At 42.3% G+C, this 18206-nt stretch overlaps 1 protein-coding gene across 1 annotated transcript; it reads right to left on the bottom strand.

The window, feature by feature from the left end:
- Positions 1-1246: 1246 nt before the first annotated feature.
- Positions 1247-1573, bottom strand: LOC128570215 (endoplasmin-like). Its single transcript, XM_053569161.1, has one exon. The coding sequence runs from the start codon at positions 1571-1573 to the stop codon at positions 1247-1249; it is 327 nt and encodes a 108-aa protein (XP_053425136.1).
- Positions 1574-18206: the final 16633 nt, after the last annotated feature.

The raw sequence follows: 18206 nt of genomic DNA, 5'->3' as shown, positions 1-18206 counted from the left end.
GTTTACTGAAGCCCCCAATTTAAGATGGTTCAACTTAAGTCAGCTAAAGAGTCTTTAGACCAATTTATAATCTGTACGCCCTGGCTTTGAGATGTCCCTTCTTTTGGGACCAAACCAATGTATGCCTTCCATGTATTGATTTATAACTTTACCTGCAATTCCTGTCTCCCTAAAATGTATAAAACCAAACTGTAACTCCACCAGAGGGGCTTGCTCAAGGCTTCTTGGGTGTGGCTTCAGGCTTCTTGAGTATGGCTCTAGGTCATCGTACTCAAATTTTGCTCAGAATAAATCTCTTTAAATTATTTTATGGATTATGGCTTCTTTTCCATCGACAATGTTATTATACACTTTCATAAATAACCTTTTTGTGATAACATTCTATTAACTTGGTAGAACATCCTACTGTATGTTGACTTTTGAATAGGTCATGATTTTTAAAAAGTTAATATTTTGCTTATCTCATTTGCTCATAATTGTCCTTGCTTATAAGCTGTCCTATTACAAGCAGCCTAAAGCCTTTTCTCAGTTCATTTCTGGACAGTCTTTCACCTACTTCTTTTCTTTTTCTTCGGTTTCCTTTGATGAGTTACCAACTCATGTAGTTAGCTTTTCAGCACCAAATTAATTCTCTTAAGTTTCAAGCCAGTGAAACCACCTGTTTCCTGAACATCCTGCATGTAAAATCTTCCAAACTTACCGTTTTGAACATTGTCTTTCTCAGCTAGCAACCTGCTCTTCCTCTGATAGTCCCATTAACAATTAGTAGCATTGTCACAACCAAGCTAGAGACAGGAGAGCTGGTCTGCACTCCTCTCTTCATTTTCTCCACAGCTACTTGGCTACCATGTGCATGAGATGGAAAAATATGCTGAGTGAAGAAATCCTGGAGTTCTCACAGTTCAGTACACTCGCTCCAAGGAGATGTAAGATCCTTCGGGTTATGAGCTGTGTTTTTGAGATTCATTTTTTTTTCTTTTTAATTGGGGTCTTTTTTATTTTTATACACATGACAAGATTTTACACCAAGAATAGTCAGTTAAATAGTACAAATTTACATTCAAGAAGAATGTTAAAAAAAATTCAACTAAAAAACCCACTTCTTCCTGTGACCCACAATCCCAACATTTTACAGTGCAGGAGAGGAAGGGACTGGGGGTAGCATCCAGAACAAGTCTCTCCCAAAAGAAATGACTTAAATTTCACATTCCCTCTTCACACAGGATCCAAATGGTTAAAGTATAATTTACAACTCATCTTTTTCAGCTGTAGATTCCTTTGCTGTTTCTTGTTCTTCTTCCTCGGTCCCTGCGTCCATGTCTTCTTCCTCGTCTTGCTCTGTGTCTTCTGTTGTTTCTTCAGGTTCTTCTTCGGGCTCTTCTTCCACCTTTGCGTCAGGGTCAATGTTTAAGCTGAGGCGAAGCATTCTTTCTATCCTATCTCCATATGCTTTAGTGTCCAGTAAAAGGTACCCTGACCGAAGTGTCGCTGTTTCAAACAAAACCACAGCAAGATCCAAAACTGTTTTGTCATCTTCATCTTCCTTTATTGCATTAGTAGTGCACATTTCCATTCTAAGTCAGTATTAAGACATTTCCCTTATTAACTATACCATTCAAAAACAAAAACAAATATTTCATTGCACATCAAATTTTCTATTTACCATTTGCATTTATACATAGACCCTTGGTTTCTTACTTTATTCAGTTCAATAAATGCTACCAGCATTTAGTTTGGTGCCCAGAGTATCACAGATTTAGGTAGTTATTTTAATTAGACTTTTGTATTCTTTTGATATATTTCTATTGTTTCTTAGTTTCTAACACAAAAAATATATTTCAGCTTATCGGATACTTTTTCCCTGTATCTGTTCAGGCATTTTTCTGAGTAGTCCTCATTCCTTTAATGGAGAATGGTATTTAGAAGTCAAGGTCAAGGTGCAACTTGTACTCATTATTATTAAGGTATAATGGCTTGTAAGGCCTTTCAGTGAACAGAGTTAAGGAACATGTGTGTACACACACACACACAGACACACACATGCATACATATTTATAGGTTTTGTATCTATATATGTTGAAAATCATGAGTTCCCACCCTTATCTCGAATTGCATGCTATACTACAAGGTTCATTTTTAGTATTTCAGGTGAGTAATTTATTTCTCCAACTATCAGAAATATGTATGTTTACATATTTAATTAATCCTCCTGTCTATAGGTATCTCTTATTGCCACCACTGTCCTTTTCAGGTGTGGATGTCCTCCTCTGCTCACTCCGGCTTAGACATCAATGTGCCTGGCAGCTGTGTTATGTAGACACGCTCCTCAAACCACCGGGTATCCAACACCTTACATCAAACAAGCCTTCTATGCCAAGCCCCTCTTCACCCTACTTGGGCTCTGACACTCTGTTCTGAGACACTACAACACTCCCCAAGTGCCCCCTTTTGTGAGGCTGCCGATTTTGCTTGGCTCACCTTATAGCTATCAGATTGAATTATTCAGAAAGGGAAGAAAAAAATACTATATTCCTTCCCTACCCCCATTGTTTTATTGAGGTATCATTGACATGAAAGTATGCATGTATTTAAGTGTACAATTTGATGAATTTTCATATGTATATATCATCACAATCAAGATAACAAACACATCTATATCCTCCTCATTCATTTTGAGTTTTTTAAAAATTAAACTTTTTGGTTCTAGGTGAGTATAGATTCACATGCAGTTATAAGGTACAATAGAGACGTCTTATGTACACTTTACCCAGTTTCCTCCAGTGGTAACATCTTACAAAACTGCAGGGTAGTATCACAACCTTTGACATTGACATTGAGATAGTCAAGATACTGAACATTTCTTTCACTGCTAGGATCTCTCGTGTCATCATTTTAGAGACATACCCACTTTCCTTCTGCTCCTACTCCCTCAAATCTAGTTTCCATTTTTATAATTTTGCCTTTTCAGACATGTAAAATCAACTTTGGGGGATTGGTTTTTCTTACTCTGTTCAAATCTCTGGAGATTCATCTAGGCTGCTGCGTTTATCAGCAGTTCATTCATTTTATTCCATGGCACTGGTGTACTACAGTTTACTTTACCACACAGTGAATGACAATTGGGTTGTTTCCAGTTTGGGGCTATTACAAATAAAGCTTCTATAAACATTTATGTAGAGATTCTGTGTGAAAAAAGTCTTCATTTCTCTATAATAAATAGCGAAGGGTATAATCACTGAGTCCCATGAAGGTGTTACGTTTAGTTTTTTATGAAGCTGTCAAACAATGTATCCCATTTCTCCTCATCTTTGCCAGGATTTGGTATTGTCACTATTTTCAAAGAAAAATTTTATCCTTTCTGACAAACATGTAGTGATAGCTCAGTGTGTTTTTAATTTGCATTTCCTGAATGGTGAGCATTTTTTCAAAACTTTCTACCCAGCACCTAAAACTCTCCACATGGCTGTTCACCAGGGATTCTATCATGAATCCCCAGGCTTGATTTTTGTAGGAGGCAGAGGACAAGCATGTTAGGTCTGTTTCTCATTTATATGATAGCCCTTGAGCAGACTATTTCTCATTGTTTTCTCAGTGTCTTCTGATGCAATTAATAAAGATTGCTGAGTAAATGTTTTGTAAAGTGTTTTGCAAATACTTTCATTAAACAGGACATTGGAGTATCAACAATTCTTATGTTTTATAAATACAGAGGCAAAAAGCAGTGTAGATTCTTTCTGATTGTATGGCACAAGCCTAATTATCCAAGGTCATAGTCAGCTCAGGCTGTGATCACTCAGAGTGGAATATACAGATTTCTTTACTTATTTTTTATTAAATCATAACTTTGTGCATCGATGCATTTATGGGGTTCAGGGTACTGCTTCGATATACAATGTGAAATGTTTACATTGAACTAAGTAACACATCCATCACAATTATACTCATTTCTTAATAATTTTGAAATGTACAATTGCATCATGCACATTAGCAAACACCCTCCCTCCACCCAACCCCTCCTCCCCTCCCCTCTCTCAGAGTGGAACATATAAAGCCTACTCTGCCCTCCCACCTCTGCATGCCACTCACTTCCTCAGGAAAGGCTTATGATTTTTTTAAATTAAATCATAACTGTGTACAATAATGCATTTATGGGGTACAACTTATGATTTTTTAAATCCTTCTTCAGGCTTTTCAGTAATGATTCTATTGCCAATTAGATCTCACCCAAAGGCAGCAGAAGTGTGGAGTCTGGGGTCACATACCCAAGTGAAAAGCACTCGTCCACCTGGGGTTTGTTGGCAGGACTGACACATCACCCTGCATCTGGCTGTGAGACGGTGTCGCATGGAGGTCCTCAAGACTCTCCTTAACCAGGGATATTTTGTTCATTTCCAGGAAAGGCACAGCAACATTCCCTGCAGGTGGCCAGTAAAGATGGCAGCACATCTATTGTGGTGGCCCTCTGTGACACAAACTGCAATTTGGACATCTCAAGGTATGCACATGGAACAAGATCCCTGCAGATTCCACCTGTGTTCATCTGTTCACCTGCTTCTGGGTTTGGGCCAAGAAGCATCTCTTGTTTGCATCTCTTCATTGTTCAAAGTGAATGTTATGCAGGTGGACGTGTTCTTTTCTACAGGGCTCTGCCATTTGAAGGCATATTTTAATGTGTTTACTTTTGAATAATTTCCAAGAGTAACCGAAAATTATCACATTAACAATTAATTCCTGCCTAGCCTGGCTCAGCTCTGATGGGCATCCAGAATGTGTATATACAGTCCTGTGGAAAAATCAGAGAACATGGTACAAACTGGAGCATCTTCAAAAATACCCAATGATATTGAATTTGATTAAGATTCCTAGACCACATTTTTTCCTAAGCTTTCCCATTAAGAGTTTTTTATTCAAAAATTCCTAATACCGTTTTTTGTGCTAAATAAATTTCGTAAGATGAAGGGGATAATTTGGCAAATGATAAAGAAATAAAAATAACTAATTGTGTGCTCCTAGGTTCATAAAATAACCTGTATGTTGACTCTTAGAAATTAGCTACTGTCTTGCTTTTTCCCTGCATCCATCTAGATTTTAATTCCCAAAGAATATAGAACAGTTGGATATTCATGTGGTTTGAGTCCTATAGCTGTATGAAAGTTCAAGCACTATTCTATTATGATTGTATTAAAAACAAAGTACAAGTGGAATTAATATTTGAATTACAGGGAAATGTTTGTTTATCAAGGGTGTGTACAATGCCAGCGGGATTTAGTATGATTTGTTTCAGGTAAGAGAATTAATGTCTGAAACAGCTGGAAAATTATACTTCTCTAAAAAGTAATTATTCTTGCATATTCTATGATTCATTCTATGGAAATCAAAATTGGTCATCTTCACATTCTCAGAACATGAAATGCCAGTACCCTAGGCCTGAGCCATTAGCTGCCGGTTGCTTTCTTCATTTATCCCATTCTAATCTTGTCAAGTCAGCCGAATATAACATAAAGTAGAATAAAGACCTTGGCTTTCCTTCTCAGATTTTCGAAGCGCATCAAAAGCAACTTCAAGGAACATCTGTACCCTGACATCACTACCTTTAGACTTGGCCACCCCATGAACAGGAACTCCCATGTGCCCAGCATCTGGGACCGGCTCTCTCCATGAGACAGGGCAGGGGGAGTCAAGCATCTCATGTGCTTTGACCCAACCTAAACAGGAAACAGGTGTTCTTTCCAGCTGCAACCCAGGTCTAAATGCAAAAAAGTGCACTTGTGACCTTTGATCTGTAAAATTCCAGCAAGAAAATCTCAGACTTTCAGGGCTTATTTAATGAAAAGTCTCTACATTTTTGCTACTGCAAATGGCCATTGTAGTCTCTACATGCTGATATAAACTTGTGTTTTTGCTATATATAGCATGGCAATGGTACATAGAGGACCTTCAATAGATGATTTTGTCATTGAGTTCTACTCAGCTGAAGCAGAAATCATTTGCCCAGTTTCAACCTCTTGGAATCAACGGAAAAGCTCAGAACTGTAATTCAGAGCCTGTCTGGAGCAGAAGTGTGCTGCTTGGGGCGCCTGTAGCTCAGTGGTTAGGGCACCAGCCATATGCTCTAGAGCTGGTAGGTTCAAATCCAGCCACGGCCTGCTAAAGAAACAAACAAAAAAAGCCGGGCATTGTTGTGGCCTTCCTCCTGTAGTCCCAGCTACTTAGGAAGCTGAGGCACATGAATGGCTTAAGCCCAAGAATTTGAGGTTACTGTGAGCTGTGACGCAAGAGCACTCTACTAAGGGTGACCAAGACTCTGTCTCACAAAACAAATAGTCCTGTGCCCACAGATAGCCTCCCTTGGTTGTTTTTGATGCTCTGATGATCAGCAAGCCCTGATTTGAGGGATCTCAGGCCTTCCTCAGAAGGATTGGCATCAAACTTGTTTTTCTATTTCTTTTCTTTATACATAATACCACATATTGTATTATGATACCACAGTCATGAATAGACGGACACTTGGGTTGATTCCACATCTTTGCAGTTGTGAATCGTGTTACAATAAACATTCAAGTGCACGTGTCTTTTTGATAAAATGATACAATTTTCCTTTGTATAAATATCCAGGAATGGGATTGCTGGGCTACTTTTAGTTATTTAGGTATCTCTATGTGTGTCTGCTGGGAGCTGTCACTAACATGTAGTAAAATATGGTAGGTATTTATGTTGGGGGAAGTAGGGATAGGGACAAAATGAAGCTATCAAGAGCCACTGGGTCCAGGTGGCAAAGGACCTGGAATATCATACTAAAGGGTCTGCATTTTGGTCTGTCCAAACTGGGGGCCTTCAAAACTGTGGGTTTCCTCCACCCCAACATGCCCACCTCGGTTGGCTTTCTTCCCTTGTATAAAACTTCATATTCTATAACCAAAATGATATCTTCTTTGTTTTGTTTTTGTTTTTGTTTTTTGATTCAGAGTCTCACTATGTCGCCCTCAGTAGAGTGCTATGGTGTCACAGCTCATAATAACCTCAAACTCTTGGGCTTTAATGATTCTCTTTGCTCAGGCTCCCAAGTAGCTGGGATAACAGGCACCCACCACTATGTCTGGCTATTTTTTGGTTGTAGTTATCATTGTTGTTTAGCCGGTCCAGGCTGAGTTCAAATCCACCAGCCGGTGAATGTGGCTGGCACCCTTCTCACTGAGCTAAAATGATATCTTCTTTACGTCACATCTCCCAGGCATTTTATCCTTTGAAAATTTCTTTTTTCCTTTTTATGTTAATGTTAGGGTATTTGAATGCTTAATAACTCTTTCTAGATCATGTGGAAGATAATAGTAAACATGAATGTGTGTGCACGTTACTGCAGTATTTATACTAGAACAGAACTGCACCTCCTAGGTGTCCACCCGAGTAAGGTAAAGATTCATAGATAAGAGCTTGAATAGAAATGTACCAATTTTATTTTTAATTTGTACAACTCTTACATGCATACATTGCATAGTGGTGAAGTTAGGACTTTTAGGGTATCCATGACCCAAATAATGTACCTGTATCCATTAACCAATTTCTCAACAGCCTCCCCACTCCCACCCCATCACTCTTCAGAGTCTCCATTATCTATCATTCTTTCAGTATCTATGATTCCACTCCCTAGATCCATGTGTACACATTTTTAGCACCCACTGAGGAGTACAAACATGTGATATTTGTCTTTCTGTGCCTGGATTATTCTACTGAAGATAATGACCCCCAGTCCATCCAGGTTGCTGCAAAGACAAAATGTTAAGTAGATATGGCTCTGAGCAGGGAACTAGGGATCAAGAAGGGGAGAGCGGAAATAGGGAAGGAAGACTTTGTTTTCTATCATATATGCTTCTATATTGTTTGGATATTACCATGTGTTAACTTCATAGTGGAAACCATTAGTTACACATAGACAGCATAAATCAGAGTTTCCCAAACTTCCTCAGCTCACAGCATCCTTAAGGTCTCAGGAATTCTTTTCTAGGGCAAAAGAAGTACCTGCCAGTCCTGTTAACAAGTTGAGTGGTTCAGTACAAACTCCTTAGTGAGTATGTCCTAACAACTTCATAGCCATTAAGAAAAATAACACACAAAACTTGAAAGAAAACTCCTATTTTTTATTTCATTTATACATAATCACAATTGCTGACTCTTGGATGTGTGCACCTGTTGGGCAGCACACAGCCTTCCAAACCTTGGGCTCTGATTAGACACATCATCCTCATTTTCCACAGTGATTTTCTCATACTTGTGTCTTTAGGACAGCAAATTCCAACCCCTGCTGTGCAATGACAGGGTATCATTGAAGGGAAGGTGATACAGTCTAATGATGGGACTCGGAACTACCTTGAGCTGGTAGTTCACTTGGTGTCCTCACTAGGTGGTTCCATCAAAATCCTCAAATGTTCCTTATCACTCCTGTGAATTCACTGCAGTCCCCTCAAGTGCCTTGGCACAAAGTTTGGGAACCACAGGCATAAAAAGAACTTGTTGGCCGTGCCTCGTAATTTCACTCATTGAGAGAGTCTCCAATATCTGTCCTTCCATATTCTCTTCCTTGGCTGTGTCAAGAGATGTTGGCGTAGATGTGGAGAAAAGGGAACACTTCTACACTGCTGGTGGGAATGCAAATTAATACATTCCTTTTAGAAAGATGTTTGGAGAACACTTAGAGATCTAAAATAGGTCTGTCATTCAATCCTATAATTCCTCTACTAGTTATATACCCAGAAGACCAAAAATCACATTATAACAAAGATATTTGTACCAAAATGTTTATTGCAGCCCAATTCATAATTGCTAAGTCATGGAAAAAGCCTAAGTGCCCATCGATCCATGAATGGATTAATAAATTGTGGTATATGTACACCATGGAATATTATGCAGCCTTAAAGAAGGATGGAGACTTTACCTCTTTTATGTTTACATGGTTGGAGCTAGAACATATTCTTCTTAGTAAAGTATCACAAGAATGGAAGAAAAAGTATCCAATGTACTCATCCCTGCTATGAAACTAATTTATGGCTTTCATATGAAAGCTATAACCCAGTTATAACCTAAGAATATGGGGAAGGGGGAGAGGGAAGGGAGGGATGGGGAGGATATGCAGAGGGAGGGCAATTGGTGGGATTACACCTGCAGTGCATCTTACAAGTGTACGTGTGAAACTTAGTAAATGTAGAATATAATTGTCTTAACTAAGAAAATGCCAGGAAGGCCTTGTTAACCAGTGTGATGAAAATGTGTCAAATTGTTTATAAAACCAGTGTATGGTGCCCCATGATCGCATTGATGTACGTAGCTATGATTTAATATTAATAAAAAATAAAAAAAAGAAGAGCTCGTAGGCCTTTTTCTCTCTTCTCAGTGTGGACAAACGCCTCTGCACCTTGCTGCCAACAATGGGATCCTGGAAGGGGTCCGATACCTCTGTCTGATGGGTGCCAGCATGGAGGCGCTAACCATGGTGAGTGTCCTCAGGCCGATCAGGAGGGATCTGCAGGGAGCGCTCCAGCCTCTTGGTAGGAGGAAACAGAGCACACTGGGCAACTGCGTTCTAAAGCAGACAAGCTGCTGTCCCTGGCAGTTACAGGCACATTTGCCCACACAAGCCGGTTCCATGTCCAGTTAATATCCATTCTCTTCTCAACCAGCCAGGCCCCACTCTGGTTCCCGCTGGCCTCTTAGGTTTTCATGTTACACAGCAGGGCCTCCATATTCTAGGGAGAGATGTGTTTCCCTTTCCTAAATGCTCCCCTTGCCCCATGTCCCTCCACCCAGGGGAGCCCAGTAGTCAGACTTGCAGGAGGAAGGGCTGTCACTGTGGGGTGTGTTCCCCACTTCTTCCCACAGAGACCAGGCTTCCCAGCCCCAGAGGCACAAGAGCAGCTCTCTGTGGTTTAAGGAGTCTGCTTTTGCTACTGGGCCTCACATTTTCTGTGTGTTTTTAGTTTTCTTATAGATAGTACTTGGGGTCTTCCTATATTGCCCAGGCTGATCTGGAACTCCCGGGCTCAAGGTATCCCCCTACTTCTGCCTCCCAATTAGCTGGAACTACTGGTGCTGCCACAGCCGGCTCTGCAAAATATTTTTCAGTGGAATCTCTTCAGTTCCCTTTGCCTTCTCTCCCCATTGCAGATCTAGTTCCTCCCAACAGAAGTAAGTCTTGGTTCATGTTTCAGGCACTAAGCAGGAGAGAAAAAACCGTCAGCTAATAAGATACAGTTGTGGCTTTATTGCTGCAGTGTAATGGCTTCACTGGAGTTGCTGCTGCTGACAGTGGGCTGACTGTCCTGTCCTCCTGCTGAAACTTACAGATTAGAGCTTTGCTGACATAGGTGATTCTCCGAGGAGATCAAGTGGTTTTTATTGTGGCTGTCAACATCAGGGCACTCAGGCTGGAGTAGAGACTCATTTCCTGGAGACCATCAAGGGCTTAGCAAAATGGCCCTCAGCCAAATCCAGCCCACTGTCTGTTTTTATAAATAAAGTTTTATGGAGACACAGCCATTCCTGTGCGTTTGTGTAGTCTCTGGCTGTCTCCACAGAGTGGTATTGGAGTTGAGCAGCTCCCACAGAGACTATATGCCCATAGAGTCCAAAACTCCCTGGCCCTCTCTCAGTGCCGGTAGATCAATGAGTAGGGCACCAGCCACATACACCAAGGCTGGTGGGTTCGATCCTGGCCCGGGCCTGCTAAGTAACAATGACAACTGCAACCAAAAAATAGCCAGGCATTGTGGTGGGTGCCTATAGGCCCAAGGTACTTGGGATGCTGAGGCAAGAGAATGACTTAAGCATAAGAGTTTGAGGTTGCTGTGAGCTGTGATGTCATAGCACTCTAGTGAGGGTGACATAATGAGACTCTGTCTCAAAAAAGGAAAAAAAAAAGACTAATTACGAAAAGAACAAATAACCCCATATCTATATGGGCAAGAGACTTGAACAGAAACTTCTTTGATGAAGACAGGCACATGGCCTACAAACACATGAAAAATGCTCATTATCCGTAATCATCAGAGAAATGCAAATCAAAACCACTTTGAGATATCGTCTAACTCTAGTAAGAGTAGCCCACATAACAAAATCCCAAAACTACAGATGTTGGCATGGTTCGGCAAGAAGGGAACACTTCTATACTGTTGGTGGGAATGCAAGCTAATGCGTCCTTTTTGGAAAGAAGTTTGGAGAACACTCGAGGAACACAAAGTAGACCAACTGTTCAATACTGCAGTTCCTCTACTAGGTATATACCCAGATAATCAAAAATCATTTTACAAGAAAGACATTTGCACCAGAATGTTTATTGCAGCCCAATTCATAATTGCCAAGACAAGGAAACAGCCCAAGTGCCCATCAACCCATGAATGGATTAACAAACGCACCATGGAATACTATGCACCCACAAAAAAGATAGAGACTTCATTCATATCTTTTATGTTTACCTGAATGGAGCTGGAACATATTCTTCTTAGTAAAGTATCTCAAGAATTGGAAAAGTATCCAAAGTACTCAATACTACTATGAAATCAATATATAATCACCTACCTACACATTAATATAAATGGCAAAACATAATTATAGTCCAGAAAGTAGAAGGGAAGAGGTCACAGAGGGGAGGGGAGGGGAAATATGGGAGGAGGGAGGGTATTTGGGGGGACCTTACCTAATGTGCATGATGCAATGGTACATTTCAAAACTATTAAGAAATGAAAAGAAAATTAAAAAGAAAGAAAGAAAACAACTCCCTGGCCCTGACAGAGGTGTTTTCTGACCCCTGGTCTAAAATTTGCCTCTCTGAGTGCCCTCGGGGGAGCTCACCTTAGTCCTTTACAGAAGTAACAGGTCTGCTCTGTGTGGTGCTTCCTCTCAGACCCACTTATTACCAGTATTCTATGTGGGGTGCATCCTCTTCTTAGGAAACCTCTGTACCCCGTGCAAACCCACCATACAGAAGCCCTGCCCTGTGTGGCCCGCTGAGCCTGGTGTGCCACTGTCAAGCCCTACCCAGCCATATCTGGGTTCAGAGCCCAGTTATTCTGTAAAATGATATCTATATGCCTTTATATGAGGCAAAAATTTTTTTTGTCCTAGAAGTTACTTCATAATAGAACTAATGAGGACATCTTTGAAGAATTTGCCTGCTGAGTCCTGCCAAATAATAGCAGTGTGGGTAGGGCTGCTCCAATGTGTGACCGCTGAACTCCTCGGGTGTCCCCGTGAGGTACCCACCCCCCTCCCCCAGGACACCTAGTCCCTTTGTTCTGTCTGGCACTCTGCCCAGGTTTCCCTCCCTGTACCTCCTGCTTCCCCCTCCCCACTCACCTGGTCCCGGCTTCTCTCCCCAAAGACATGGTGAAGGGTGACTGGGTCAGTCTCAGCCAAGTCTGACAGCTCCTGGCAGAGTGGGAAGAGTGTGCCAGGGATATGTGAGTCCCTCCACAGTAATGTTTTGCTCCAGAGGGTGCCCCTTCCCTTGCCTCTGGGATGTACTGTCACTCCAGCACACAGCTGTGGCTCTGCCTTCAGTGTGCACGTCCCTGTTCCTCCCTGTGTCCCTGCTTCTGAGGAGCCCCTACCTCCTGGTCAGTGGCCAGCAGTGGTAGGAAGAAGACCCAGTGGTGAGTCCCGGCTTTGCTCTGTGCCCTTGGGCAAGTGCTTTGGCCTCTCTGAGCTGTAGTTTCCTCCAGTGAGAGGGAAGACAATGATACTAACCACAGGGGCTTCTTGGAGGTGTCAGTGAGGGCTGTGAGTACAAGCACAGTGAGAGCTGGAAGCCTCCAGGTAGGTGGGAGCCATGCTGCAGACAGGAAGTGCATCTGTCTCAACCCCTCCAGCCACACCTGCCCCCTCCCTCCATTTCTCTGACTGGCCCAGGATGCTGGCAAAAGGATTGCCAGCAGCTTCTGCCTGCACTGTCTTCCATGGGATTCTCAGGAGTGAACCAGCCTGTCAGGGATTTTAAGGTCAGAAGAAGAAGCCAAAGTAAGGACAATTCCATGTCCTACAGATCACAGTCCAGAGCCTTGGCCTCCAAATGTGTATGCCCCAGAACTTTACAAGATGGCTTTTTCATGTCCCTTTCCTTCTCCTAAAATAGAATTCATAGATAGAAAAACTTCTACACAGATAATTTTAGAAGCTCAGTAGAATCCCCTAACTGAAATGTAACACAGACCTGGAAGGAACATACGCAGAGTATAATACACTGTAGGTTCCTGCTGGGACACGGGGTGTGACCAGGGAACTTGGCAGGTATCTGCTTCAACCACATGATCACTGATGAAATTCCTACAAATGCCCACAGACAATGGAGGGCCCTATGGCAGCTCAAAGACCACAGCAGCACGCTAATGGGATTTTCAGAAAGGGAAGATAGAAATCCAAAATATATTTTTCCATCAATTAATAAAATTGTGCCATGCTGGGATAACTGAATATACATTGAATAGTTGTCCTTAGCTCAAATGATATTAAATAGGTTTTGTTCCTATATAAGTGCTCAGCAGATGGTCAGAATTCAGAGGAACCCAGGAGAATCTTCTCTGAGGGACATTTGTGTGCACCTTGTCTGGACACCTGACACCCAGCCCCAGCTGGGCACCCAACACTAAGGAACTAAAAATGCCACTGCAGGTTTCCATGGTGCCGCTAGGTGGCAGTGCCACTCCTGTTGAGAAAGTCTGGCCCCAATTTAGGAAACAAAAATGGGGGGAGAAAATTGGATCCTTTAGGAGCCATACGAGTTTGTAGCAGCACAGTTATAACAGTAGCAGTGGCTCAGCTGGGGGATCAGCAGCAAAGGAGCACCTGCCGGGACTTAGAGCTGGCAGGAAAGGTCCTGCCAGGAGTGAGATCACACTGAGACGCCGGTAAGGGGTCCCTCTGGCTTAAGTCATTTATACAGTTCCTGCCACGTGCTGGGGACACCATCTCTATCCTGGAGTGGCTCCTGGTCTGGAAGCGCAGAGCACGATGTAATTACAAAGTCATGTGGGTCACCACGAAAAGCCATACATGGCCTGAGCTGCCTGGGGAGGGAGCTTCTAGGAGGACGTGACTGGCAGGATAGGTTTGGTGGGTGCACAGGAGCAGATGGAAAGCTCCCGGGTAGGGGTGAAAGGAGAGGCCTCAGGCTACAGGTGACAGACACAAATGGGTCCGTTTTAGGGAGCAGGGCAGGGTGGTGGGAAAAGGGGCACCAGGATGACACAAGCAATGCATCATCACGTGGACCCTGTAGAAGCCCTCGGGTGTTAGCGGGTGGAAGTTTTCACCCGTGTGTACCTCCTCAAGGCTATGATCAGGGCTGAGTCTCCATCTCCCATCCTCAGCACTGTGCTTAGCACAGGAGAGGCCTCTGTCAATGTGAATCGTTAAGTATCCTGTGTTGGGGGCCTCCTGCTTCTCCCCTGTGGAACTTAGAAAGAAGAAAGTGACAAGGACATGGTGTCCCCTTTCTCGCTAAAGGAACCAGACCCCTGCACACAGAGGGGAACACATGCCCAAGCTGGTCAGGCAGGGCTGATCTGATCTCCTGCTTAAACTGAAGCTTCACACCGGTTCCACCCAATTTGCTGGGCATCAGATCGCAGTGAAAACAGGCAAATCCATGTAGTCAGAACAGACCCACTGTTGCCAGGGGCTGAGCTGTGGTGGGGGATGGCAAGTGACTGCTACTGGGTGAAGAGCTCCCTCTCAGAGGGATGCAGCACTCTGGAACCAGACAGCAGTGCTGGAGAAACAACAGGAAATGTACAAAAACCTCCTGACTTGCACACCTGAAAGCATTGACTTTGATGATAGGTGCATTAAAAAAAAAAAAAAATCAGTGGTGGGAGATGCCTGTGGCTCAAGGAGTAGGGCCCTGGCCCCAGATACATGGTTTGGTGGGTTCAAGCCCGGCTCCAGCCAAAACTGCAAAAAAATAAATAAATAAATAAATAATTCAGTGGAAAAAAACAAAACACATCTGCAACATGGATAAAAATTGGAGAAGGTCCCATCGACCCATGAATGGATTAACAAACTGTGGTATATGTACACAATGGAGTACTATGCAGCCTTTAATAAAGATGGAGACTTTACTACTTTCATGTTTACGTGGATGGAGCTGGAACATATTCTTCTTAGTAAAGTATCTCAAAAATGGAAGAAAAAGTATCCAATGTACTCAGCCCTACTATGAAACTTATTTATGGCTTTCACATGAAAGTTATAACCCAGTTGTAACCTAAGAATAGGGAGAAGGGGGAAAAGGAGGGGAGGGAGAAGGGAGGTGGCGGAGGGAGGGTGATTAGTGGGATTACACCTGCGGTGCATCTTACAAGGGTATATGTGAAACACAGTAAATGTAGAATGTAAATGTCTTAACACAATAACTGAGAAAATACCAGGAAGGCTATGTTAACCCATGTGATGAAAATGTGTCAGACGGTCTATAAAACCGGTGTATGGTGCCCCATGATCACATTAATGTACACATGTGTGCGAATGTGTGTCATGAGTATGCCTGTGTCTGCATGTATATGGTATGTGTGCATTTGTGTACATGTACAGAAGTGTATGTGTGTGTGTCCTGTGCACATGTGCATGCCCATGTATAATTGAGTTGGTGTGTATGAGTGCAACAGGTGTGCATGCATGTGTATATGTGTGTAAGTGCATGTGTGTGTAAGTTTGTGTGTTCATGCATATGTACGTGCATATATGTGTGTGAGGTGTGGGGAGGGCTACACCTTTCTCTGGCCAGAAAGGCTTGATTTTCTGGCCAAGAGCCTTGATTCCTGCTGATTCAGCTGTGAGAGTGTTTCTCACAATCAAAATGACTAAACAGAACATCAGGAGAACTTTCTTCCGCTCTGCCCATCCCACTTGGTGCCACCCTCAGGCCTCAGATTCTGAGTCCCCAGCCCCAGCCTGAGCCCCACAGGAGCTCTGCAGAGCTGTCAGATTGCGTCACATCCAGTGTGGATGAGAATCATTTCATCTTCCAAGAAGGGAAGGCCAGTCACTCGAGAGTGAGGCCAGGGCTGCTGCCTCTAAATCACAGGATTTTCTGACTGGAATTCACAGGGAACCAGGCAGTGATGACTGAGGGTCCAGCTCCTGCAACCGAGCTGAGCGTCAGCAGCCACTATCCCCCTGGCCCGCCCTCCACAGCCACGGGCCCCTTGGCTCTCAGGCAATTTGAAGCAATGGAAGTTTTTATTCCCTTTGTCTGTTTCTAGACAGATTTTAATGTCACTGAAATCCTAGAAGTGTTCAATTGTATATACCCTATGATTTTTTTTTCTAAGATTACAACGTCGCTATTTTTCAGTGTTATTAGAAGCTTTTCAGAAACATCAGTTTTCATGGTGACATAGTTCTGCAATAACGTTGTTAGGTCCCAACTCCTACTATGAAACACTCAGGCATCGTTACCTACTGTTAATACAGCCAGGATGAACATCTTCAGGCACGTTTCATTCTGTATTTTGGACTGGGCAGGAAATACATGCTTTTTTTTTTTTTCTTTTTGGTTTTTGCTACAAAACAATTAAAATCTAAGGAGAGAAAGCACCTATTATAGTTGAGCAAAAACATTTGTGTTCTGTCTATCTGCTTTTCTGTTTTCCTAGAAAAAGATTATTTTATTAACTGCTAATAAACATTAGGATAATTTTACTACATTGTTTGGCATTAATCTCTTAGCTGAATGCTAAAACTGCACTATATGGTCAAGGGAAGAGGCTCCAACTTACAGATGTCTCTCTCTTCTAGTTTCCAGAAGTAAATATTTATTACATGAGAAAGAACACATTTATGTGGCCCTTAGGATAGTCAGGGGAGGCTGCTACAGACTAGATTCTGCTTTTGTTTTTTTTTTTCTTTTCAGACAGAGTCTCATTTTGTCACCCTCGGTAGAATGCTGTGGCATCACAGCTCACAGAAACCTCCAACTCCTGGGTTCAGGTGATTCTCTTGCATCAGTGTCCTGAGAATCTGGAACTACAGGCACCCACCACACACTCAGCTATTTTTTGTGGCAGTTTGGCCAGGGCTGGGTTTGAACCCACCATCCTCGATATATGGAGCCAGAAGCTTACCCACTAAGCCACAGGTGCCACCTTGCTTTAACACTTTGGCCCTCCTAGGTCCCACCCTGCAAGCAAGGACTGAGAGAGTCAATAGCTTCACCTATGCCTGGTTTGGGGGCACTACATATCTGTTACACAGCTGATGTAGAGGGAAGGGACTCTTATTTCAGAGATTACAAAAACTGTGGACAGTACAATGAATCAAAGATTGGAATAAAAGAAGAAATTGATAGATTCCTAGATTTGCAAATTGAAACACTGAATTGATTTATCAAGGATGTGTGAGTGTGTGTGTGTATGTGTGTGTGTAGCATGTCCCCAAAGTCTTTTGTACAGTTTAAGCTTTACTAACTCCAGAAAAATAAGTCCTACAAATTCATCCCCAAGATCACTGCAGTAATAGTTAAATTTTTATTTTAGTTAAATAAAATTGTTATTAGATACTTAGTTTTGTATTAAATATACAAATTATTGAATAACAAATAAGATATTGAATAATGAATTGCTAGTTTTAATTATTTGAAGCAACCCCTCTAATTGGGAATTAAAAAGGCTGACTTTACCCTGTTAGAAAATCCTTCGCAATTTAATTCCACAAAATACCAAAGCTACGGTCTAAGTTATATTTCTGCCTTCAGTCTAATGTTCCCTATTTATGGAAGAGATCTTTTGCTCAGAGACTCTGCTCCTTTCCCTCAATACCAGCTCTTTACCTTTCCCCTCTAATTCACCATAGAGGCAGACAGCTTTTCTGCAATCAAAAAGGAAAGCTCTCTCATCAGCCTACAAGACCACACACCTGTCGGCACCATCCACCCAGGCGGGACGTCAATGCCTGAGAGGAGCTGAGCTTCTCAGCTGTTTACCCCAACTTTGATTTGCCCCCATCCTTGGCACAGAAATCACAGATGATGCAAAAACCAGGGTTTGAATGGATTTCAAAGATTTTCAACCAAATCATTTCTTCCAACATCAATTTTAACCCCAAAGTGCTGAAATTTAGAAGGGATGAGTGAAAACTTGGATAACAGAGAAATTGAGTCAGAACGGGGAGTTAGAACAAAGCTCTCCAGGGATTTAGAATGAACCATTCCTCTTCCTCAGATC

Source organism: Nycticebus coucang, chromosome 18, assembly GCF_027406575.1.
Source record: "Nycticebus coucang isolate mNycCou1 chromosome 18, mNycCou1.pri, whole genome shotgun sequence".
NCBI classification, from domain to species: Eukaryota; Metazoa; Chordata; class Mammalia; order Primates; family Lorisidae; genus Nycticebus; species Nycticebus coucang.
Note: the sequence above shows the minus strand (reverse complement) of the source record. Positions and strands in the feature narration are given on the sequence as shown.

Bases quoted from the DNA above. Each gene is read 5' to 3' on its own strand.
- LOC128570215 (XM_053569161.1), bottom strand. From the start codon at position 1,573: ATGGAAATGTGCACTACTAATGCAATAAAGGAAGATGAAGATGACAAA.